This window comes from Haliotis asinina, chromosome 14 (assembly GCF_037392515.1).
Source record: "Haliotis asinina isolate JCU_RB_2024 chromosome 14, JCU_Hal_asi_v2, whole genome shotgun sequence".
Taxonomy (NCBI): Eukaryota; Metazoa; Mollusca; class Gastropoda; order Lepetellida; family Haliotidae; genus Haliotis; species Haliotis asinina.
The window spans coordinates 47,711,193-47,736,768 of record NC_090293.1 but is presented as its reverse complement, the minus strand read 5'-3'; the positions used below and the strand labels follow the sequence as shown (position 1 = coordinate 47,736,768).

Sequence of the window (25,576 nt, the reverse complement as noted above, 5' to 3'; positions counted from 1 at the left end):
TGACTTTAAACAATCAAAGGGACGCAACTCGTCAGTTCAGAACAGCCAAACAAGTCGCTCCACGGTAAGTAAGATTTGTATTTATGTATTCAAGCAAGTTGTGACATGTACTTGCAGGGGAGCAATTCAAACATACTGCACTATTAGTTTCAGTTAAACGAGCAGCAGAGGGTGATAGCATGATACAATGTTTTCTATACCAGTGTTCAGCTGATCAGTCGTAGATCGTGTCTCTTGACACGACGTCATGTGATTTCCCACCTCACGCCCCACTCATACAGTGTCATGCAAACCCAGTCTGACAATCATGACTACATATGACTGAAACTACTACTAAATGTCTGGAGTAACTGGGATCGGTTGCATCGATTGTCAGTGGAAATATAACCAGTACGATATATACGATATCTCCATACTACCACAATGGAGGTAACTCTAATCCGGTTACCCGAGATGAGTCACACTGCCCACAATCGTATTTATGGGAGCGTAGCAGCTAATGCACTATTCATGCCAGCTTTGTTGTATTTACTTCAGAATATTACCGAATGATGATCAGCGAAATAAATGATGTGCCTGTTTGACACAGCCTGTTCTGCTTGGGTCAGGTTGCCCCGCATTCCGAACGAGGTCAGACTAAACCGGCACTGTACCAAAACCGCTCCAAACTTTTGTTCTGAACGGTTTGCGTTATAGGCTGTGTGCGAAACAGAAGGAACAGCCTTAATCCCGAATACAGTCACATGTCCTTTCTCGTTCGTATTCTTACAACTATAGACGCTATCCTTATGTAATATTTTCTCATTTAATTCAGTAACATTGATTAATTGAAGATCCAGGCTATTGATCTCCATCAGTCTATCCTTATTAGCAACTAACATCAACGGGTTGTCAGGCCCGCTGACTTGGATTATACCTATCATCGTATCCCAAATGTATGGATTGATGTAGATGGTGTTATCACCGGATTGTCTGGTGCAGGCTTCACAGAAACTGTCATTTGGCTGGAATTTGTGTGGCGAACGGCACTAAACACTCGGTTGTAAATAACTGACGCCATGCTTAAAATACTTGTTTTCCGTGTTGATTTCCTTACTTAAACAGTAATTTGAATTTATGGCTAGATTATCAAATACTTCTAACATCTGCAGATAATATGGTGATCTACTTTAGGTAGCTGGCGATATGTAGCATGATATTGTATTCGTCTTAATTTGAAATCGAGTTTTAGAGATAGATACTTGTTTTATTTTATGTGTCCATGATATTCCACTTGGTTTTAATTATCGCCCTTCGCTGACAGGCTTTTAGAGACTTACATGTATTTATGGTGACGTTAAAAACTTGTATTATTCACGATATTACTGAATTTTTGCCGATGTGAGTTTAAATTTTGGACGCTTTCAATCACTCTAACACTTTGTATATAAAGTTATGTCATGATACACTAAATCTGTTGAGTTAGTAGAGCAATGCACAAACATGAACGAGTGTTATTATCATCCTCACAGTAATGCTTGCAGACAAAACTTCACACGGAATATAAACTGATTTTAGAGTCAGAAGTTTGTCCAAAAACCCTGAATGTACATCAATACACCTTCTTTAGACTTGTCCAGCCGGCAACAATGGCGGCAGACGGGGGAGTCTTGTCCACAAAGACGTTGGGAAACTTTGTACAGTGCCCGGTGTGCAGGACCAGGTAGGACTATTTGATGGACACATGGTGTTCAAATCGGCAACAACTCATCTATTTTCTTCGGTTCACCCCGACTGCTTTTAGGCGTTACTTTGTCAAGCAAACTTGCAAACGTCTGTCCGTATCTGTTCGGTCTTTCTTCCTACTTAAAGTTGAAACACCATATGTGTGAGTTGTGTGTCATCTGTAGGAGCGTTTAACCCAACTTTTTCACAAACTCATTCTTTCTTTAAGCTCATTCATTATTCATTGTTTGCAGTCAGACAATGTGCGTCAGTTAAAAATTTCTCAAATAACCAGAAACTGTCCTCACTGACTTGGGAGTTTTTAAAGGAACTCTATTCGATTCTATTTGTGCATTTATCTTGTCAAAATGGCGAGAAACTTTGAGTGTCATCATTACAGCCACCTCCCCACGAGAGGGATACTTCAAGATGGTGTGTATGCGTCCACGTGTGAAAACTGTGGCCACTTCTTCAAGTTCAAAGCCACAGGTCCTCTGAAGTCTACTGTCTCCTTCACCGTCAATGGGACTCCTCATACAGGTAAATACACATATGCAGCTAGCGTTTCAACGATGTTTTACATCCCGTCGCTGGCTTCGCACTCTCACCAGCCAACCAGCCAACCAGCCAACCAGTCAACCAGTCAACCAGCTAAAACGCCGTTACAACCGAGATTGCGGTCGCAATCTGCGAAGGTTTGTTCGCAGTGCGCTCACATTCTGAGTAAGTCGTAGAGACAAATTGATAGACCCGAAACTTTAAAAAAAAACGTAAGCGAAAACTCCTTCTACCTCTTTCAGAGAACATTTGCAATGACTTGTGTTGCCACGTTTAATCAATTAGATAATTTAAAAAGCGGAAGTGGGTTGTGATTGGTTCGCTCAACTTCGCAGCGTGAACACCTGAATGGATAAAATTCTTCCAATCGAGGTAATACATATATCGGACTGAGCAGTAGATACATACGGTGTAAATCGAGGATGCTGCCCCAAAGTTTTAGCTGTAATTTGGTGTGGGACCCTTGTTAGTTTAAAGTGTTATCCGTAGCTGTGTATTAATTCCACAATGGAACTAGAACTTTTATCAGATTTAAAATGTGGTCAGCTTGCACGTGGATACCACGTTGTTCGTGACATTCGTAACTACGCTCCTCTTTCCGTAACTTACAAATCAAACCGTACCCGCATCGTACCCGTATCGCCATTAATGCCAAGAATCGTGGGAAAGGTATTAAATTGCTTGTAGAAAGTCGCATTTGCAAGCATGAAAATGGCAGCGCCGTTGAACTTTATAGCTAAGGGATTCGCAACTTCCAACACTGAACCATATCCACAAATGGAATGACTGGACAGTTGTTTTGCACACTCAGCTATTTTCATGTACGTGCCCGTTTGCGCTTAGACAGGGTCCAGTCGTAAACAGCAGGGTAGGTAACACCATCCAGCTTGACGGAATGACACGATCGTTGCTCATGCTTCTGTCTATAGCCATTCTAAACATGGCAGTTTTGTACCTTCTGTGTTACAGCTTACAACAACCTAAACCGCACTTGTCCAACCAAAATTTAATTTCTAAATATGTTTCTTTTGCTAAGTCTGATCACATTTCTCTCAGTTGATATTTAAGAGCACAAGGTAGCCAAATAACATAGACATTTGTATCCTTTGAAATACCTGCCCTGATATTGTTGGAATATTGCTAAAAGTGACGTAAAACTAAACTCACTCACTCTCTTGACATAACCGTCTGCAGCTCTCATCACGACAATCACATTTGCTCGTGACATCAACTAATGTGGTGCAAGAGAGCAGCAATGACCATAATTTCACATTCTTTAACTTTGTCCTAATGTTAGAGAGTTATTTTCAAATCCAGTTGGTAACCAGTATGCCGCAGCTCTCTCCCTGAACGAGTTCATGAGGTCCCAGGGTGTATCCTATGGCACCAAGGTGATGTGTATGGAGGGAGGATGTGGTGTGTGCCTCGTCACTACCACACTGTACGATCCTATCACAAAGGCCACGCAGACCTACACTGTCAACTCGGTAGGAACTCAATGCATCAACTGTGATACGAATATCATCAATTGAAAAGGCATAGCAAGAAGACATTGATCGTATTTATTAATGTTTCACGACATCATCACTGGTTCTAGTAAACTGATTAAATATTTTGACATCTACTCTAACACTTAGTTCAATAATAACTGTTCAATAAGTAAACTTAGCCTCAGTACTTTTCGTTTCACTCCACTACTGAGTCTAACACCAAAACCTTCTGGAAGGTCGAGTTAGGTAACCTTTGAGATTGACCAATCAGAACACAGCTTACCAAATCACGAAAGTGGACATTCGCACATACATTTTGAACTTTTTTTCTCGAAAAGGTTCGTACCCGATCGATTCCAAATGCTATTTAGCGTGCGATCTAGTCCGGATGATGCACACGGCACACTTTACAACCATGACAACAGTGGGTAAACAGTAGCTGAAAATAGTGTTTTGCCAGTTTTATATGCGGATTTTTGCTTGAGGAGAGATCCTTGTCAGTGACCTGAAAATTTTGTAAGTCCCTCCTTTCCCTAAGTAGTAGCCGTTGTCCGATTGGTTAAACCTAATTAACCTTGGCGCTATTGACTGAGCGGTCATAGGTTGCTCAAAGGTCACCAGACGCGACCTTCTACTAGGGTTTGTTGGACTCAGTGGTGGAGTGTAACGAGTAACACCGAGACTAAGTTTACTCAGACTGATAATAACAGATTTGACATTGACTACAACCATCCAGTAGGATTCTTGGCTAGTCGATGCTTCTCGATTTGTACTGTATGTATGTTGTGGCTCTTTGCGTGCATGGTTTACGCATGTCCTGTTATATGATGTGTCAAATATCACATGTTCTTTCACAAGATAGAGAACATGTGTTTGGAAAAATTGAACATGAAATGAACGTCCAATGCCTATTAATTAATGAACAATGTTGTCCCCTCAGTGTCTGGTTCCTCTCTACGCGTGTGACGGCATGCAAGTGACAACCATCGAGGGTCTGGGCAACCCCAGGGATGGCCTGCACCCGATACAAGACCGTCTGGCACAGTACAATGGCTCCCAGTGTGGGTTCTGTAGCCCCGCCCAGGTCATGAATATGTATGGGTAAGACATTCAAGATATGTATGTCCCATTACCTAAAAGAATTATATATTTGTACAGGAAGATGCCATTCCTCACGTCCCCGCCGTGATCTCGATAGAATAATCTTAAAAACCAAACTTTTTAGTTGTCTAAAATGTGATGTTCATCCTTGCTGCCATTCCACGTCCAACGTCGTTCCTGTTCCAGACTGCTGAAGAGAACACCAGACCCGACCATGCAACACATTGAAGATGCGTATGATGCGTCTATCTGCAGATGCACTGGTCAGTGTGTAAATTACGTAAGATCTACCGATTGCCTTAAAATGACGCCCTCCAAAACCAGTTTCGTGATTATGCTTGGTTATCATTCATCATAGCCACGTGGGAAATACTAGACCGAGTACTAGACCGAGGAGCAATTTACAGATGGCAAAAAGCAGTGACAAAATACAGACCTCTCATTTGTTGAATTTAGTGTGACTTTAAAGACGTGCTTGAACATTCGAAAGCATATTCGAAAACATATTCCATACATTGTATAAATGGTATGCACAAATGGCACTTTGCCGTGCCATTCAGACAAAAAAACAAATTTGCTTCACAATTTGCAGGATCCTTCAATTCCAAGGAAATAAGTATGCAGTAAAGTAATTGATGGAGGTGCTTGCTATTCTTACGTGACTATATTTTCCACATCCTCTTGCCGAATGTGTGGTAAGCTGACCAATTGGACAGGAAGCACAAAAAATGTTATATCATTCTACCAAACTGAAATGGGGCTATAAAATGTAAATCGTAACTTACAGTAAACCTTCCAGACATTGTATAATTTTGCTTATGTCACACCCTGAATATACTGATAGGGTTGAACATCACTTCGTTACAGGCTACAGATCAATATTGGATGCCATGAAGTCATTCGCCTCTGATGCTTCACCCAACTTTGTGGGAGGTCCAATTGATATTGAGGTAATTTTCCTATTGTAAATGTATCGATGTAAAAGTAATATTTCCATTGGCATTTTTTGTGAAGCCGCTAATTAAGCTTGTATTTGTTCAATGAAGTCATCTTGATTGTTTGTTGAATCCCAGCACAGTGGCGATGGTTTTTTTTATCACAAAACACCCAAAAACAAACTACGCCCCCCCTCCCCCCAAAACAAAAACCAAAAAACAAAAACAAAACAAAACAAAAAAACCCAAACAAACAAGTGTTATTTTCCAGGAATTTGACAAGAAGATGTGCAGCAAAACCGGAAAGACGTGCACAGGACGCTGTTCATCTGAGAGGCAGACTGACCCGAAGCAGGTCCCCCTCCACATTGTGCTGCAGGGGTCACAGTGGTACAAACCCACCACCAGGCAGCAGCTCTACACCCTTCTCGGACAACACCAGGGAGACAACTACAGACTCGTGTTCGGAAATTCAGGATTTGGTATTTATCACATTGTACATAAAGTAATCACGACACCGTTTGCTCCTACCGAAACATGTACCAAATGCTACTTTGCATTGCATTATGAAACCTTTAGCTACGCTGAGATGAGTACACCAGATATATTTTGCTAATCTCGGTTGAGTACAACAGAAACCTTTGGCTATGTAGAATTGAGTACACAGGAAACCATTAGTTTTTCAGTGATGAGTGCGTCAGAAACATTCAGCTAATCAGAGTTGAATACACCAGAAACCTCTAGCTATGCGGAGTTGCTTGTCAAAGCTTAGGATACCAGTGTGATTTTTCAACACCTTACACTTACTCGTATTTTCAAGATAAATCCCTTTTCACGTAAGAAGCTGAAACGCGCAATGTAAGTGAGAAGCTGGTCAAAGCAGCCTTGAACTTAACCGTCATTCATATTTCCAACTAGCTGCAGGACCGCTCAGATAAAGATCTTCAGTATTGTAAACCAAAGGTCACCCTGTTCTTTAATCTGATTGGTTGAAAAAAATAATCGATTGTACTCTATTTCCGGAAATTGCAAGACAATTCATTGCTTATTGACACGTACGAATATCACATATTTTGATGTAAAGTCGGAATGACGTCACAGATGAGCAGTTCACATGCTACCATGGAATCCAGCTCAAACGGCCAACTGATGCCACTGCCCTGCTGTACCCGTACTCGATGTCAGTGGGTGCAGACATGCTGGCCTTTTGATTTACTCTTGTCTTTGCAAAGTCGATAAGCACCATGTTTTGGTCAACTGACTTATTGTCCATATGAAGCAAGGGAATATTTTATTTGAAACTTGCAGCTAACACAGTCGGTTCCAAATAAATTCCCTCTCTACAAATACCCAATAACACCAGAAAATTGGCTAACACGCGATGTTTACCTCGTAAAAGCAAATAAATAAATAAATAAATAAATAAATAAATAAATAAATAAATAAATAAATAAATAAATAAATAAATAAATAAATAAATAAATAGCAACCTCTCGTATGTTTGTATATGATACATACACGCCAATACTATTTTTACCTTTAGTGTTCCTTGCAGGTGTCTATAAAGAGATCGGCCCATGGATGTATGATGTCCTTATTGACCTGCGTGGCATCCAGGAGTTCTATGACATTTCTGTAGGTTGATACATCAGCTCTTTTGTGAATATTTAATGGAGTGTAATTCAGTACCATTTATGCATGAAGCCACAATGTGTGTATGTCCTTTTGAACAGATTGGCTCCTCCAAAGTGATGTTTGGATCAAACATCACTCTGACCAACATGATGGAGGTGTGTAGGACAAACAGCACCAACCCTGCACTGCCCTACTTTCGGGACTTCGCCAGTCGCGTGGGTCTTATTGCCAACACTGGAGTCAGGAACGTGAGTAGCCCATATTCAGCCTACAAAATCAACAGACCCTACCACCCATAATCACTTAGTAGAGGCATCAGAGGTAAGGCTTTATTATTGATGTCGGCATCACCAAACACAATGAAACCTTTTCCATTCGCTTTTCTTTTGTAATAGGAATACACCGTACAACTGTAATTCTGCTCAAACAAATGTCTGTCACAAGTGTATATGTTTCTTTTGTATATGGAAAGGGGTTCTTCGCTTCTGTTGACAAATCGTCTAAGATCTACAACTCGTCGGACTGTCTTCAAACTCTAGACTAGCTATAATTTTGATAGTATTGCAGAGGTGAATTGTCTCCAAATCGTTCACTGACTGTGAATTGTCTTGACTATGCATATTTTGTGATGTGAGTATTTAATCATGCCATATGTAACTTCCATATGAGACGATAAGGGGCCTTATCATTTCAGTTGGGCAGCTGGGCGGGGAACCTGATGCTGAAGAACCTCCATACTGAGTTCCCGTCTGATGTCTTCACCATGTTCGAGACAGTCGGAGCGACGCTCTCTATCGGTACAGTTACCCAGATCACGACCGACTAATCCGTGAAGATCCGGGTTAGAACTGGTCACGAAACTCCCTCCATGCGCTATAGAGTTGTCTTCTCATTATCTGTTGTCCTAATGTCTTCATAACAATGTGAATAGACATATCCCATCCCTGTTATAACTAAAACAAATAATATTCTTTATTTGCCTTGTAAATGTTCCTTAAAGGATCGGGTGATGGCACCGAGACGTCACACAGTCTCATGGACTTCCTGAACCTAGACATGAAGGGCAAGGTCATCCTGTCTGTCACACTTCCAACATTCCCATCTGGAGACGTCTTCGTGAAGACCTACAAGGTTACCCCCAGACATCAGGTACAGTATCTGCTGTGCATGTACCCGTGTCCACCTGCCGTATGATACCCCAATAAGAGAAGACGAAGAAAACGTGCAAACGCCATCAGGCAGCTGCACACACGCACAACGTACACATACACACATACGTATACGTACACACACACACACGACGTATATCCCAATACCAAACCACGTTATGTTTTCATGTTTCCTTAATCTGTGTGACTGCTGTGTTGAGAATTATAAACTCGAAGAGTGTGTACGTTTGTTTGTTGTATTGTCATCGTTTCTCTCAACTTCAAGAACGCCCACGCCTATGTGACAGCAGGCTTCAGGATGCAGCTGGACAGGAGCAACAACTTCACCGTCAAGACAAAACCATCCGTGGTGTATGGCGGCATCAACAAGACACTGGTGAGTCAGTCAAGCAAAGAAGTCACAAGACTTAATGTACAAGGGTCGCAATGTGTCAGTCAGGAACAAGGTTGGCCCAAGCCGCCTTAGGCACCATATAACACAATGCATGTATTTCATACTATTACTAGGTTTGCAAGAAATCCAAGATTCAGTCTTTCTTTATCAGCACTACTGTTATGTCTGCTTTAGGATGTAGTATCGAAGACAGTCATTTCATCGTGTTTACCTTCCACACAAAGCTTTTAATCAAACCAAACCCGCTGGACACCAGATTAAACTGGGTTGAATTGCTATGGATGCCAGATCACCCTTGCTGCATACGGATAACACGATCAATCCTTGAAAGTATTCTGAATTGAATGCAACTGCAAAACATTGTCAGAACAATTTAGTTCCAGGCCGTGTTTTTCATTTATTTTGTAACAGAGGTTGTAAATTTTGAAGGTCCACGCCAGTAACACGGAGTCGTTCCTTCAGGGCAAACAGTTGGGTGACTCTGCAGTGCTCGCAGGTAAGTTCCGCTTCAAAATTGATTGTTTGCTCTCCAAGCATATGACAAAACTTCACGAATGAGTTTTACTCATCTGCACTTGTAACCGTCGAAGGTATACTCACGCCACGATGCACGCACAGTCTGTTGCCATTGGTTGTTTTGATTGTTGATATACGCGAAATATTCCAGCCTAATGGCGGTGGCCTGTAAATAATCGAGTCTGGGCCACAGAATCCAGTGATCGTGCAAGCATCGATCGACGCGACTGGGATACGATGACACAAACAAGTCTGACCAAACGATCCCGTTAGTCGCCTCATACGACAAGCACAGGTTGGTGAAGACCAGTTCTAACCTGGATTTTCACTGGTAACCATTACCACTGGATTGTTATTGCACGTTGATACATGACATGTGATTTTCACTGGTTACCATTACCATTGGATTGTTATTGCACGTTGGTACATGACGTGATTTTCACTGGTAACCATTATCACTGGATTGTTATTTCACATTGATACATGACACGTGATTTTCAGTGATTTGTTCATAAACTTTGGACAACCACAGTACTGACTGACTTTTCTCTGGAGTTGACAGTTTATTACATACTTATTGTTCTAACGATTCTAACATATGGCACCTCCCAATTTATTATTTCTATTAAACACTATAACCTGTAACATGGCGTATATCAAGTTTTTGTTGGTGACACTGTACCGAATATCTGGCCTATATCTATACGTAGAGTAGTGCACTTCAAATATCCGTAATATTAACTGATTTTGGACTGTTTGAGCAATGGCACAAGGAAACCGATGCTCATTATGTTAATCACTGGAGTAGTCTGCGCTGAATTAAGCACAGACGTTAATGATTGAGTATTTGTGCTCGGAAATGGGCTTCACGCGTTTTACCAACGTGATGAATCGAACCGGGTTTTCAGCATGACTTCAGTGCTCTACTAGGATACCCATCTGAGGATGAGAGTACACATATCGAACAGGGTCATCCTCTACTAGGATACCCATCTGAGGATGAGAGTACAGATATATTATGTACGATGAACAGGTGCTATAAAGTCTCTGTCGGCCGAGCTGGTTCCTGACACCACCCCTGACCTGTCAAGCACAACCTACAGAAAGAACCTGGCCATCTCTCTGTTCTATAAGGTCAGTCATTGTTTGTTTCAAAAACGAACCGTCAGAAATATGTTAGAAATCTGTGCCCGTCAGAAAATAGAACAGTTCAAAAGAGAATACTGTATAAAGACAAGAGGTGGCGAAACTTCATTGGGACACAGTATGAAAACGGTTGTGTAACGTGCATATGGAGGAAATGCGTGAAACATATAGGCTTCTACTTAAATATTCTTTGTTACTTTATGCAACTTTCTATCATCTTATAGGAGAGGATGTACAACGGTCAAATTTCTCAACTGCATTTCAGTATGTTCTCGGCATGTGTGGTGAGAAAGCAGCGGCAAGATTCCAGAGCGGTGGCACCAACTTGATACGTCCTGTGTCTTCAGGCACTCAGACATATGACAGTCGTAAAGATGAATACCCTTTGACTGAACCCATGACCAAGGTGGATGCAACCCTACAGGTAGACAAATACCATTCTTATAACATTTTTAAATCCCCGTTGTACTAGCCTGACGATATTATAAAGCTACGGCACTATAGTTAGCAAAACTAGAAACGTTTCTTGCCCATTGGTGACATCCGTCAGAAACAAGGCAAAGGGTTGTCCAGTGTTTACCAGGCCCAACACATGGAACATGGAAGAATGACAAACAGCGAATTACGTCCGATTTAACTTGAGTCCCTCATAGGGCAAGTGTGGAAACATTCTCCATAAATAAAACATGAAACCTTCAGAAATTTATACTTCAGCATTTTTTTATTTGAAGCAGGTTGGTATACTGGTTTGTTGTTTGACATCAAACTAAGCAATATCACAGCCATATAGAGATGGTCTGTCAATAATCGAGTCTGGACAAGACAATCCGGTGATCAACATCATGATCATCTATCAAAGCAATTGGGATGCGTGTTAATAAAGTCAGTGTGAATGACTACCCGATCCCGTTAGTCGGCTCTTACAACAAACATGGGTTCCTGGAGACCAGTTCTAACCCTCATTTTGATTGGTCTTTTAAACAGGAACTATGTGGTGCTTTATGTGTGGCATGCACATACACGGTTCCAAAACGGTTCTTCTTGAGACCAAACTCATGAAGAGTTCATGGTGTTTGGTGATGATTACAGAAGGGCAACGGCATATAAAGACATCGCTGAGTTTCTGTAATACCCACATGAGCCATAACTAGGAAAGTGTAACGTAACTGAGGAACATGTTTTTTTGATTCAGACATCAGGAATGATCAAGTACGTCAACGACACAGAGCCGCTTCGTGAAGAAACCTTTGCCGCCTTCGTCGTTAGCAGCGTCGGCAACGCCGAGATCGACACCGTTGACACATCCGTAGCTCTGGTGAGTTTGCTATACTTAAAAACAGAAAATGCCAAATATGAAAATTTCCAACAAATGCAACCTCTCATTTTCCAAAATATTGTATATGTCAACTTGTTGGCAACGTATTGCCTGCTATATTATTGCATGCTCATGTTTAGTTAAAATGTGTAATTACCTGTGACAATCTGGCTGTTTCACTGTCCTTTGATTTTACAGATTATGAAAACATTTACTTTCAATCATATATACTTTACACACTTTGCTTAAGAATCAAATCATGTATTCAGCAGAAAACTAGGGTCAAATTTGGTTTAAATATCTAAGCTTATTGTAAGCATGGATCCTAGGTTTCAGTGTGTCAAATCATCTTGTGAAACCCATATCGGTTTTGACAGATGCTGTGTACTTGTCAATGACTCGTTCCATGATTTGCAAACTGGTTGATTGGTGCCATGAAAACCATTATCCGCATGAAGTTAGACCAGGGTGACTGTTTGACTAAACAGGTGTTACCATATGATTATTTTTTCAGTTTTAACTGGATACAATTTCAGTTATATATCTACGTTTAAGTGAAGTCGTGAATTATTGTGACCCGTAGCAACGTGTGAGCAGTATAAATGTTTGATGTGATGTATTCACTACATGGCTGAAATATTGCCAATGTGACTTACAACCCTAACTCATTCGTGATATAGCTGATTTCTACTGTTCAGTTATAAAGAATGGGGAATGTTGCTACTGACTGACACACTGTCTGTTACTTTGTTCTAACAGGAATATCCAGGCGCTTTGAAATATATATCTGCAGCTGATATTCCTAAAGGAGGTAGCAACAATTTCAGGGAACCAGAAGTGGAGGCCGAGGAGGTATATTAACTACACGTTCACACACAACCGTGCGTGTGAATATTTTTCACAATCTCTATTATCACTGTCCCAAACTCATGTGTGTGTGTCTGTGCGTGTGCGTCTGATCGTGTGCGTGTGCGCGTGCGTGCATGTGTGTGTGTGGCGATGCTCTGTGCCTTGAACGTAGAGGTGGTGAAGTTAACAATGCTTCTGTCGAATTAATTTGTGTGTTAAGTCTTTTTGCAATGTTTTTCAAAAATATTATTTAATGTTTTGATCATTAGAGCTGACCAATTATGCATCGATTCTGTAAAGTTATTTACTTCTAGTGAGGTTGATCCAGTGATTTACTGACTTTGGATATATGAATCCTTGGCGAATACCATATGTCCAAGGTCTATAAATCATTGGATCAATAAAGTCAATAATGGTATTATTATATGACAACAATACTGACACAGTCAGGAGTCTTTATGGTGTCGCGTCAGCTCAGCCAAGTTAGTCACTGGGACGAATGCGATGGGCGATGCCTATCTCTTTCTTATCTAGTGTGGCGCACGCAGTGGAGAGTCTCCCTCGGGAGGTGCTTGGATTGTTATATCAACCTCTCTCGACGTGACGCGATTCACATCACTTAGTGTCAAAGCTGTCATGTGAACACGTCAGCCATTCAGACAAGCGGAAATCAACCCTTCATGTGATAAGATACTTTGTATATGTCGTGTTTTGGGGTTGTATAACATGTCATGTGCATGTAACCTTGGGGGCAGGCATTCGTATTGTAATTATTTTGTCTTAACCAAGTTCCTGAAAAGAGTATACAAACCTGTGCAAACATCGTTTTGCGCGTACCTGTCTATTGTTAATGTCATCCAAACGGCATTGATATATTTATTATAAATCTTATAGTGGCGTAAGATCAAAATGACGTCAAGGTAAAAGGACATTGTACTTAACAAAAATTATTGTTGTCAGATCATTCGTATGAATGGGGGCTGACAAGGATTGAAAAATTATAATAATTAAGGAAATGACGCTCCTTTTTGACATCTCACCTTTGATCTATTGACAGCTGTTCTGCAGTGGGAAAGTTGTCTACAGTGGCCAACCTATTGGAATCATCGTTGCATGTAGGTCTCCTCTGGGGTTCAATGGTTCCACCCGTGAAGATGCGGGGTAGAACAGATCTTCAGCAACCTATGCTTGCCATAAAAGGCGACTCAGCTTGTCGTAAGAGACGACTGACGGGATCGGGTGGTCAGGCTCGCTGACTTGGTTGACACATGTCATCGGTTCCGAATTGCGCAGACCATGCTCATGTTGTTGATCACTGGATTGTCTGGTCAAGACTCGATTATTTACACATCGCCGCCATATAGCGGGAATATTGCTGAGTGTGGCGTAAAACTAAACTCACGCACTCTACTCTGGGCTTCCATGACAACATCCTTGATTTGTGATCATACTTTAAGGCCAGCTATTTTCCTGAACTTCAGAGAAAAAACACTACTAAAACAGCCAAGAGACTCTGCGTATCATTAACAGTATTATGTTCTTTTTGAAGCAGAACAATTTTCATTTCAATCATATACAACCGAGAATATGAAATATGCAATGTGAAGGATGGGATCAGGCTGTGCGATAGATTAACGTATGTTATTTCATTCTAGTGGACCAACTCACAGCAGACACTGCAGCCAGCATGGTGAAGGTCACCTACAAGAACGTCCAGCCCCCCATCATTACAATGGAAGATGCTATCCAGAAGAAATCTATATTTCCAAATGTTGCCCAGGAGATAAAAGTTGGCGATGCTGCAGGTAGGATCTTGTGCATGGTCATAAGTCAGGAACATGTTGAAGGTTTTCATTTCCCCTGGCTAAGACACATTTATCATCTACATGGACGATATTTGATCTTCGTATATACAAGACTTGCACCTACGTAGAAGATTATTAATTCCTTCATCTACAGAAAGGATACTTATGTTTAGTTGAATGATGCATTCAATCTGTATAATAGTTTGTACCATGTGAAAACTGGAATAATAATGGCAACGGCATAAAACAACATATATCCGCTCATCGAAGTTAATTTCAACTAGATTTGAGATCACATATCTATTAGAGGTTGAAATGAATTGTTTGTTGAATGAATGTTTCTTTTTCAGCTGCAATAGCTAGCTCAGACAAACAGATCACCGGTCGAATCAAAGTCGGGCACCAGTACCATTTCCACCTGGAAACGCAGGTTAGCCCTCTATATTCTCTGATGTGTATTCAGATAAAGTGGGACTCTTTCATCTGCATACCTGTAAATGATTCCAAAGAGCCTATTCCTGGGTCAGCGTCATTACAAGAAATTATTTGTTGTTACCCTTGTCGTTAATGGGGCAAACCAAGATGCAATCAGAACGAAGTCCGCAAATATTTGCGTCTAAGGAATATATGTTCTGTGCCGCATGGTACCCAAGGAACCTGAAGGAAATGGTAACGTGATGCAAAATGGGTTTATGAGTATAGGCGACTCTTTGAGTTATTAGCACGGCTATTATTTGGACAATGTGTTTGCAGGAAGACTGTATCTACTGCAGTCCAGGTACCTATATTGTGATACATATTGCAGTGTGCTTGCACATTCAGATCGAATTTCCTACAGTGGCCCTAATATATAAATGATACAGCTGTTCTGACAACAGCTATTTCAAAATTAGGGATATTGTTCGTAGTTATGCCATTTTGCCCTTTGTCTTTAATTGCTGTTTATTTATCACGACGAGAAACATCAATTTTGAACGAAAGTCTAGGTCGAGTTTTACTTTAATCTTAAAGGTATGGCTTTTACCAGTACGAAGAAAATACTATTAGCGCATTGTTTGGAAAGCGTTTTGCGGTATATCGATATACCTACAGACCTGTGACGTCCTAAAGGTTACCATGGTGACAATATCTCAGTATATCCGCCGCATGTAATATATGCATATGTTTATCCGATTGGGAAAATGTTCATAATATCAGTCACGAGTTTGCCAGGTTTCGATTCGATTATTTCATGTGGAATGTCGTCATGTGAATGAAATATTACAGCTTTAAACAAATTTAAAAGAACTTCAGCAACAGACATGTACAGAAAGTCTTCGCTCAAAGTGTGTGGTGTCCAAGCGCATCAGCCATCGCAAAAAAATACCAAATATATAGGTTAACATGTCCATACCCTTCACAGGTGAGCATCTGCTATCCTGCAGAGGATGGGGTAGGCGTGACGCTTCTCTCGTCAACGCAGTGGGCGGATATGGAACAGTGGATCGTAGCAAGGGTCCTGAACATTCCAGAAAGCAGGTAGGGTTGAGATTTTCGTAAAACGACAGACCATTTGGCGCAGAAACGGACCGATGCATCGCAGTCTAACCTTAACTCGAACTAAGAAACATACTACTTAATGAAACGCTGATCGTAATCAAAACATCAGACCAACTCTGTGATGTTTTGTTTGTTTGGGGGGATATTTTGTTCATAAAATAGAAACAATGCGAGAGAGAAACATGAGTGTTCAGAGTGTTGAGTGTTCAGTTTATCAATCATTGGTTTATCCCGACAGGGTTCGATTCTTAGCACCATCTGTTTCAAAATTTAGGGATCACCACGTCTGTCTTTTTCCAGTTTCATGGAGGATATCATTAGAACTGTTGAATATTCTTGATAACTATCACCACTGCAAAGATCAATGCTATTTCATTCTGGAAACACTGAACAGCTTTATCCTTTCTTTGAAAGAATAGTGAGTGAGTTGATTTGGACTCAAGTCGCTTTTAGCAATATTGTATCAATACCACGGCGGGGACACCAGAAATAGGTTTCACACGTTGTACCCACGTGGGGAATCACGCCACGAGCGAACGCTTTAAGCACTAGGCTACACCCACCTCCCTCCAATGAACAGAAGCTATATCATATATCAACCAAAGTTAGGTATAAGTAGTTATATAATTAAGCAGTTTATACGCCCTCAGCAGGTTGCTGTATTTGCGAGATCGGCTTACAACATCACAAAAAAAACCTCACATCACATTATCTTGTTTCAGGGTTAACGTCACAGCCAAACGCATGGGAGGATCATTCGGGTCCAAGATAACACGTGCACATCAAACAGCGGCAGCAGTTGCCCTGGCGACGTATGTCATGAGGAGGTTGGTGAAATGATGTCGCGTATCCGGACCTCACACAACCTCACTATATAAAGTGCCATATGGTATTCTTGTGTAGACACGTACCATCATGCATGTTTTGCAGAATTATGTTTATCTTTTGATCTTAAAAACAAAAGGGAAGTAAGAACCACTCCTTTTATATCAGATTACTTATCTGTAAGTAAAGAGTAGAATTTCCTTTCTTGTAATATTTGATCAATGGATATTTAAGTGTAATGACCCATCTGATCATGAGTATCGGGCGTTACGTTTTGTACAATATCAATGTTCGCATCTGTTCTTTTTCCTGGTAAGCCAATTCAAACGCAAGAAACTGATTTCAAGACACGCCTTTTTAGTGTGGAATATGACCATTTTATGCGTGATGTCATTGCCACGAACATCACTTGAGTTCTATTCAGATTGTAACCATGTAACTGAGAAGGAAAGATATCAAGGATTCTGTTGACGTGTTCCAGGCCAGTTCGACTGACTATGAACTTCCATACCAACATGCAGACAGTGGGAAAACGTTTTCCGTTTCTAGCGGATTACAAGGTTAGTTCAGCCGTTTAAACGCATCGATTTTCATCCTGTGAATAATATGACGCTTGTCCAACACCGGGGTCGTGATTTTCAAGTAAAGAGACTTTACACAGTTATACACTGTGGCTACATATTATTGAGGTAAGTGTAATGATGTCCGAAGCAACTACACATGTGCATCTGTGGCTGATAGATCCGTGATGTGCATATATCTTTGACTGACAGGTATGTAATGTGTATGTATATCTGTGACTGACAGGTCCGTGATGTGCATGTATATCTGTGACTGACAGGTCCGCGATGTGCATGTATATCTATGACTGACAGGTCCGTGATGTGCATGTATATCTGTGACTGACAGGTCCGTGATGTGCATGTATATCTGTGACTGACAGGTCCGTGATGTGCATGTATATCTGTGACTGACAGGTCCGTGATGTGCATGTATATCTGTGACTGACAGGTCCGTGATGTGCATGTATATCTGTGACTGACAGGTCCGTGATGTGCATGTATATCTGTGACTGACAGGTCCGTGAAGTGCATGTATATCTATGACTGACAGGTCCGTGATGTGCACGTATATCTGTGACTGACAGGTCCGTGATGTGCATGTATATCTATGACTGACAGGTCCGTGATGTGCACGTATATCTGTGACTGACAGGTCCGTGGTGTGTATGTATATATGACTGACAAGTATGTAATGTGCATGTATATCTGTGACTGATAGGTCCGTTATGTCCCTATATATTTTGACTGACAGCTGCTTGATGTTCGTGTTTTAGTGACGGACAGGTTCGCCATGTGCATATATATCAGTGACTGACAGGTCCGTGATGTGCATGTATATTTGTGAGACTAGCATAATGATATGCATGAATTATTGTATCTGACAGTCTGTTATTTGACCATTGTAAGCACGTACGTTATTGTGCGTTTGGATAACGCGTTTTTTTCACTGTCAGATTGGCGTAAACGTGGACGGGAAACTTAATGGGATCCAGATGACAATCAACGCTGACTGTGGCGTATCCCCTAACGACAACATGATAAGTGATGTTCCAATGTGGTTGGACAATGGTAACAGTACACTGCCCTGTCGTCGCTGTTCAAACCGTGAAGATTCGGTTAGATTTGATGTTCAGTAACCCATGCTTGTCGTAAGAGGCCACTAACGGGTTCGGGTGATCAGACTCGCTGACTTCCTTGACACATGTCATCGTATCCCATTTGCGTACATCGACATTCACGCTGTGGTCCAAACCGATTATTTACAGGCAGCTAGAATATTGCTTAAAACTAAACCTACTCACTCACTATTCAGAATATATCGCTTCTTCTTTTTTAGCCTTAACTTAGTTAGATTATGCACAAGTTGTATGTTCATTGTTTTCTCACGTATCCCCAATTTCCACTGCACTATCACGATAATTCTCTCGTATGACCTTGCGGATTCAGCAGCCCATGCTTGTCGACGGAGGCAACGACAGGGACCAGCTGGTCAGACTCGCTGACTTGGCTGATCCCACCGTATCTCATTTGCTCGATTGATGCTCATATCAACCACTGGGTTGTCTGATCCAGATTTTTCTCATTCCAAAGTTAGACAATAAACATAGCAAAGCAAAAAGACACATTTACACAATTCTTTAAGGGCGCTTATTTAAGGGCTGTTTTAGACAAAGGCAACATAAAATGAAGTCTGGTTGATGATAGTTATGTTCACCTTTCAGCCTACTACTGTCCTGCGTGGGACTACAAGCCTGTTGCTCTGAAGACGAACCTTCCAGCCAACACCTACTGCCGGTCGCCAGGTAAGGACTACAGCTATGACATTGTAAGACCAACGTTAATGTCGACAAAACCGCCCAAGTGGTCCAGCATATAAAACATCCTCCTGGAAAGTAGAGGATTGGCGATCAGCTGATGAGCCCAACGGTATTACAATTTAATTGAATAATTTGGGGCTAACTCTTCTGACTTTAGCGAATTATGTTTAGGACAATTTTGGTGCTGGTCACACCCTGGAGTGGCCGTATGGTCTCACCTCACACCTAAATCTTGTTTTCTGATTGACTGAGCGCTCTTCTATTATTTTCAATGTACCACGCTGACACGCGCGTAACATTTTTATGTACCTCACTGGGAATGCCAAACGCATTTTGTACGTCTTGGTAGTAATCCTCTATCTTTCGAATAACAATGAGTCACGCATGATGTACGGAAAATACCGATTTTTTGTGAATGCAAGTCATAAAACCATACACACTCGCTCAGATGTCATACCCGTCAATTTACCAGGACCCCGTTCCTCAATGCGGTCGTAGCGCTACGACAGTCGTAAGTCTATGTCAAGGTGTGGGAGTTACGATCACCTTAACGCTACGACAGTCGTAAGTCTATGTCAAGGTGTGGGAGTTGCGATCAACTTAGCGTTACGACAGTCGTAGGTCTATGTGAAGGTGTGGGAGTTACGATCAACTTAGCGCTACGACAGTCGTAAGTCTATGTCAAGGTGTGGGAGTTACGATCAACTTAGCGCTACGACAGTGGTAGGTCTATGTCAAGGTGTGGGAGTTACGATCAACTTAGCGTTACGACAGTCGTAGGTCTATGTCAAGGTGTGGGAGTTACGATCAACTTAGCGCTACGACAGTCGTAAGTCTATGTCAAAGTGTGGGAGTTACGATCACCTTAGAGCTACGATCGCGTTGATGAACAAGTCCCTAGATTGTTCTGGAAGTTTGAAAAGACGGGCTTTGAACAAAGTTCGTAAGCGAAATTGATAATTTGCGACAACCAAGCGGGTTACGGACACATGCTTGACGTTTCGACAGGGTCATGCCCAGGAATCTTCATAATGGAAGCCATCATGGATCATGCTGCTAAGGCTTTGAGCCAAGACCCTCTGGAATTCAGGAAGATAAATCTGTTCAAGAAAGGCCAGGTATGTAAACGCTCATCATGTAATGCTATACTCACTCAAGGGACAAGTACTGATATAATTACATTAGACTAAGGAATAATAACAGTAATTAGTCCATTTATGCTGCACAAAATCCACACCGACAGCATGCCCATAGCGCAGTATAATTATTACCTCTGATAACCCAAGGTGTCTGTGGGGCACTAGAAGGTTAATATTCACATGTCTTATCCCACTGGGTGCCCACTGGGTGCGTTAAAGTGTATGTATGGGTTCGAATCCTGAATGGGACTGCGATCGCGATAAGTACTTAATCTTCATATATATTATATGTTTGGTTTTAAATTCATGTATATGGATTATGTGCGTACGTGTGTATATGTATAATTATGTATATGTATATGTATATGTATATACTGACGCATTTAAAGAATATACAGTTTTGTCCGATCGTTTCATAAATATGACGGTAACAGATTGAAAACATGCTGCTTTGCTTCATTTTCAGACTTCTCTCAGCGGAATGGTTCTTAAGTACTGCAACATCAGTGAAATGGTGGCTCAGCTGGAGAAGTCCGCCGATGTCCAGACAAGGAAACAACAGGCTACGGCTTTCAACCAGGTACGATGGCTTTTGTTATGAACTGTTGTTAATGTACTGAAGGTATAATTTAAATAGAGCAGAATTCCAATTGGTACTAGCGATTTTGTAAAGGTAACGAGTTATTGTTAAGGTACTAAATATATATTCTAAATTAGGGATTATTCCAAATGGTAGGAGGACTTTAGTAAAGGTAATGAGTTGCTGTTAATTTACTAAATTCTTAATTTGGCACGGGTTTTCTTGTAAAGATAATGAATTGTTAAGGTACTAAAGCTATACCTTAAATTCAGGATAATTCCAAATGGTACGATGGCTTTAGTGAATGTAATGAATTGTTTTTAATTTACTAAAGGTATACTTTAAATCGGGATAATCTCAAAGGGTACGAGGGCGTTTGTAATGAATTGTTGTCAAGGTACTTAAGGTATATTTTAAACTGGGGAGAATTCCATATGATACAAGGGGTTTAGTAAAGGTAATAAATTGCTGTTTGGGTACTAACGCTGTACCTTAAATTGGGGATAATTCCAGATGGCTCGAGAGCTTTTATGAAAGTAATGAAATGTTAGGGTATTAAAGGTATATTTCAAATTGGCGATCATTCCAAATGGTGTGATGGTTTTCGTCATGAAAAGGAATACTCTAAACTGTGAATAATTGCAAAGTATAGGTGTGTTTTAGCAAAGGTAATGAAGGTAAGGCACATTTTAAATTGAGGATAATTCCAAAAAGTAACCTTTGACGACTCTGTCGCCAACGCCTGTGACATACTCTGTTGAACTGGGCGACGTTGATGATTCTCGAAACCCGGATGAAACTCAACCCAACGAAAGTACTAGAATCTGTACTAGATAGTGAAATCCCAAATATAGTGTATGTTTGAATCACACTCTGTGCATGTCTTGGAGACATTCCACCAGTATCTGCCCAATTCTCACCTAGGCCAACAGATGGAAGAAGAAAGGCATCTCGGTGATGCCTCTCCGGTGGGACTTGTACTTCACAGATATCAACTTCAACGTGTACATGGCTGTCTACCACGGTGACGGCTCCGTCGCTATATCCATTGGCGGCGTGGAGAACGGACAGGGAATCAATACCAAGGTTGGTAGATTGTGTTTTAGATAACGTTTTATCATCGTTATGTCGAATGTGATGTCCTTTCACTTTTGCCTATAACTGTTTGTGAAGATCCGGATTAGTGTGTAGCCGTGATCACGTGCAATGTGTGGCCGTGATCACGTGCAGTGTGATGCCACGATCACGTGCAATGTGTGGCCGTGATCACGTGTAATGGGAAACTATGATCATTTGTAGTGTAAAGCACGATCGCGTGGAATGTGTAGCCGTGATCATGTGTAGTGTGTAGTCGTGACCACATGTAGTGTATAACTGTGATCACATGTACTGTGACACCCGTGAAAGTCCCGGGGTAGAATAGACCTTCAGCAACCCATGCTTGCCATAAGAGGCGGCTCAGCTTGTCGTAAGAGGCCACTAACGGCATCGGGTGGTCAGGTTCGGTGACTTGGTTGACACATGTCATCGGTTCCCAATTGCGCAGGTCGATGCTCATGTTGTTGATCACTGGATTGTCTGGTCCAGACTCGATTATTTACAGACCGCCGCCATATAACTGGAATATTGCTGAGTGCGGCGTAAAACTAAACTCACTCACTCACTCACTCACATGTACTGTGAAACGTGTAGTGTGAAACTATGACCATGTTCTGTGTGGAGCCAGGATCACATGTAGTTTAAAGCCAGGATCACATGAAGTTTAAAGCCAGGATCGCATGTAGTTTAGAGCCAGGATCGCATGTAGTTTAAAGCCAGGATCGCATGTAGTTTAAAACCAAGATCACATGTAGTTTAAAGCCACGATCACATGTAGCTTAAAGCCACGATCACATGTAGTTTATAGCCACGATCACGGGCAGTTTGAATGTGGAATAATGGTGCATAGGTATCGCTGTTAAGCTATATGCATAACGTGTCGCAGTGATGACGTATAGTGTATAAACGTTTTCACCTGGAGTGTGTAGAAGTGATCATGCGTTCTGATGGGGAAGCGGGATTACATAGGTAAAGTAGGGTCGGTAGTCTATTTGGGTGATCACATGGGTTGAGTACGGTCAATAACCTGTTTGGGTAACGTGAAACCCGTGATAAAATTGTGACCATTCATCGAGAACACCAGGAATTTATCAAAACATTTTCTCCCACGTCATGAATGTGGACTGAAGACTTTGAATCATGACTTTGAATTGACAGATGATGCAAGTATGCGCCTTTGAGCTAGGAATTCCCATGGACACTATCACCGTCAAGCCGATGACCACCCTGTCCAATTCCAACTCCTACTGCACAGGAGGCAGTGTCACCAGCGAAGTCAATGCACTCGTAAGATTTACTGCCGAGTATCATATCCCTTCTTTGGGTAGACTATTGGGTAACGCGTTTGCTAGTTATGCCGAAGATCTGGATTCGATTTCCGAGAAGGGTGCAGTCTCCACCCGTCTGTATGCTGGAATGTTTCTAAAAACGGCTATGAACCATAATCAGTTAGTTACGTCTATAACAGATGAACCTGGAGGTAGCTACTTTCTCTGAACTTCAACGCGACAAATAATTAGTATATCCTTCCAGCCAGTCAGTGGTTATTGTTCAAGGCACGAACCACATATCGAAATATGTATTTAGTCTACAAAATGTAATTTCTTAGCTGTCTTATATAACAGCCTGTTTGGTATGTCGTAATATATAAACCGTACCTGCCTATCTGACAATTTCCACAGCATTTCGTGGGAACGAAATGTTCGTTTTCTTCTCAACATTTATGCGAGAAGTTCCAGTGTCAGAATTGATTTTCTTGTCGTAAGAGCCGACTAGGGGGATCGAGCGGTCAGGCTGGGAAAGGGTGATTGGCAACCTTGACTTGCTTGACACGTTTTGTGTCCCAGCAGCGAAGATGTATGCTCATTACATTGATCACTGTCTGGTCACTGCTCCATTACTTACAGACCGGCGCTAATTGCTGGAACACTGTTGAGTGCGACGTAAAAACTCAGTCGCTCACTTCAGGTCATTTCGTTCCAGTGCATACATACAGTTAACATGCATCTCAAAGAAGACGTACTTCATGTTAATTTCTTGGTAATGTATTTCTTAAAGGGAGTCATTCAGTGCTGTCAACAGTTAAAGAACAGGATGGCACCAGTCAAAGCCAAGATGGTCAACCCCACCTGGCAGCAGCTGGTCACCAAATGTTTCAGTGAAGGAATGGACCTGTCAGCGAAAAGCTTGTACGTGTTGGAGAATCAACAAGCTACTTTTCGTCAGCTCACCTACAAAGTCTAACGTGTGTGTCACTGGCATGTGTGACGCACACTATATCGACACGTGTACTTTTTAAGTTGAAGAATATGATTTTTTTCGATTTGTTTCGAAAGCGAAAAGGGTGACATCATATCAGCCCTAACTTTTGTATTTTAGAAGCAACAGGGGCGATAGTCAATATTGTCCGATATCGATATAAATAGGAAAGTATGGCTCATACACTGGGCAAAACTAGTTGTATGCAAATTTTGGACCATGATCCATCAATTCATTGACACAATCAATCATATCAATCTTATAACTCATGTCAATCATAAACATACCAGTATCAATAACTTTTTTCTCCAGTGTTGGACTAGGGTATTACGCAATGACCTTCTACATTGTGGGTCGGTGAGGTAGCTTAATGATTAAAGCGTTCATCACGAGGAAGCTCTGGGTTCGATTGTTCTCTTTGATAGAATGTATGAAGTCCATTGCTGGTGTCTCCGACCGTGATGTTTATCGAATATTGCTAAAAGCGGCGTGAAAATAAACTTATTTACTCTAAATTATTATTTGAGGCATACATAAAATGTGGTTTGGTAAAACACCTTGAAAGCCAGATGTATTTCTTCTTTTTAACGTCTATGCATTCATATATGGAGAGACAATCTGAAGCTAAATCCCTCGTGGGAACGGGTATTTGAAGTGGGACAGCGTGACAAACCCACAGGCAAATGTATAATGTCCCTGCAGTAGTATTGCAGTGGAAGCTGTCTAAGTCGGCATTCACCAGGACTAAAGAAATACTCCAGTTTAGACAAGGTGCCGGATTGTAGAGCTGATGGTAAATGTACAAGCCACAGATGGGACTGAGATTTTACGCCAGTTTTGACGACATGCCGGATTGGACAGATGCCAATGCTGACAGCTTCCACTGTGCTGGAATATGGCTACAAGTGCTAAGTAACTCTCTCTTGTGATCTGTGTGAAGAAGTCAATGGTGTTTGTATTGACATTTTCAGCACCAACCCAAAAGGAGATTATACTGACTACAACATCTACGGTGTAACGTGCACAGAAGTCGAGGTGGACGTTCTGACAGGGGAGAACCAGATCAACAGAGTGGACATTCTGTATGACTGTGGCGAGAGGTAAGACCAACAGAGTGGGCCTACGGTATGACTGTAGAA

The 25,576-nt window shown here is 41.4% G+C and overlaps 1 protein-coding gene across 1 annotated transcript in view; it reads left to right on the top strand.

Moving 5' to 3' along the window:
- Positions 1-17: 17 nt before the first annotated feature.
- Positions 18-25,576, top strand: part of LOC137262152 (uncharacterized) — a 30,723-nt gene continuing 5,164 nt past the window's right edge. The window contains exons 1-32 of the mRNA XM_067799933.1: positions 18-64; positions 1,610-1,702; positions 2,105-2,244; positions 3,580-3,749; positions 4,693-4,853; positions 5,040-5,116; positions 5,721-5,803; positions 6,060-6,270; positions 7,344-7,423; positions 7,522-7,671; positions 8,118-8,220; positions 8,424-8,572; positions 8,858-8,968; positions 9,416-9,482; positions 10,536-10,636; positions 10,914-11,072; positions 11,841-11,963; positions 12,723-12,815; positions 13,870-13,927; positions 14,468-14,617; positions 14,968-15,047; positions 16,020-16,135; positions 16,879-16,983; positions 17,463-17,541; positions 18,498-18,612; positions 19,266-19,346; positions 20,370-20,479; positions 20,967-21,080; positions 22,005-22,166; positions 23,337-23,465; positions 24,237-24,367; positions 25,409-25,537. Of these exons, the coding sequence (XP_067656034.1) occupies positions 1,629-1,702; positions 2,105-2,244; positions 3,580-3,749; positions 4,693-4,853; positions 5,040-5,116; positions 5,721-5,803; positions 6,060-6,270; positions 7,344-7,423; positions 7,522-7,671; positions 8,118-8,220; positions 8,424-8,572; positions 8,858-8,968; positions 9,416-9,482; positions 10,536-10,636; positions 10,914-11,072; positions 11,841-11,963; positions 12,723-12,815; positions 13,870-13,927; positions 14,468-14,617; positions 14,968-15,047; positions 16,020-16,135; positions 16,879-16,983; positions 17,463-17,541; positions 18,498-18,612; positions 19,266-19,346; positions 20,370-20,479; positions 20,967-21,080; positions 22,005-22,166; positions 23,337-23,465; positions 24,237-24,367; positions 25,409-25,537 (3,611 nt within the window). The 5' untranslated portion in view covers positions 18-64; positions 1,610-1,628. The remainder of the gene's footprint in view (positions 65-1,609; positions 1,703-2,104; positions 2,245-3,579; positions 3,750-4,692; positions 4,854-5,039; positions 5,117-5,720; positions 5,804-6,059; positions 6,271-7,343; positions 7,424-7,521; positions 7,672-8,117; positions 8,221-8,423; positions 8,573-8,857; positions 8,969-9,415; positions 9,483-10,535; positions 10,637-10,913; positions 11,073-11,840; positions 11,964-12,722; positions 12,816-13,869; positions 13,928-14,467; positions 14,618-14,967; positions 15,048-16,019; positions 16,136-16,878; positions 16,984-17,462; positions 17,542-18,497; positions 18,613-19,265; positions 19,347-20,369; positions 20,480-20,966; positions 21,081-22,004; positions 22,167-23,336; positions 23,466-24,236; positions 24,368-25,408; positions 25,538-25,576) is intronic.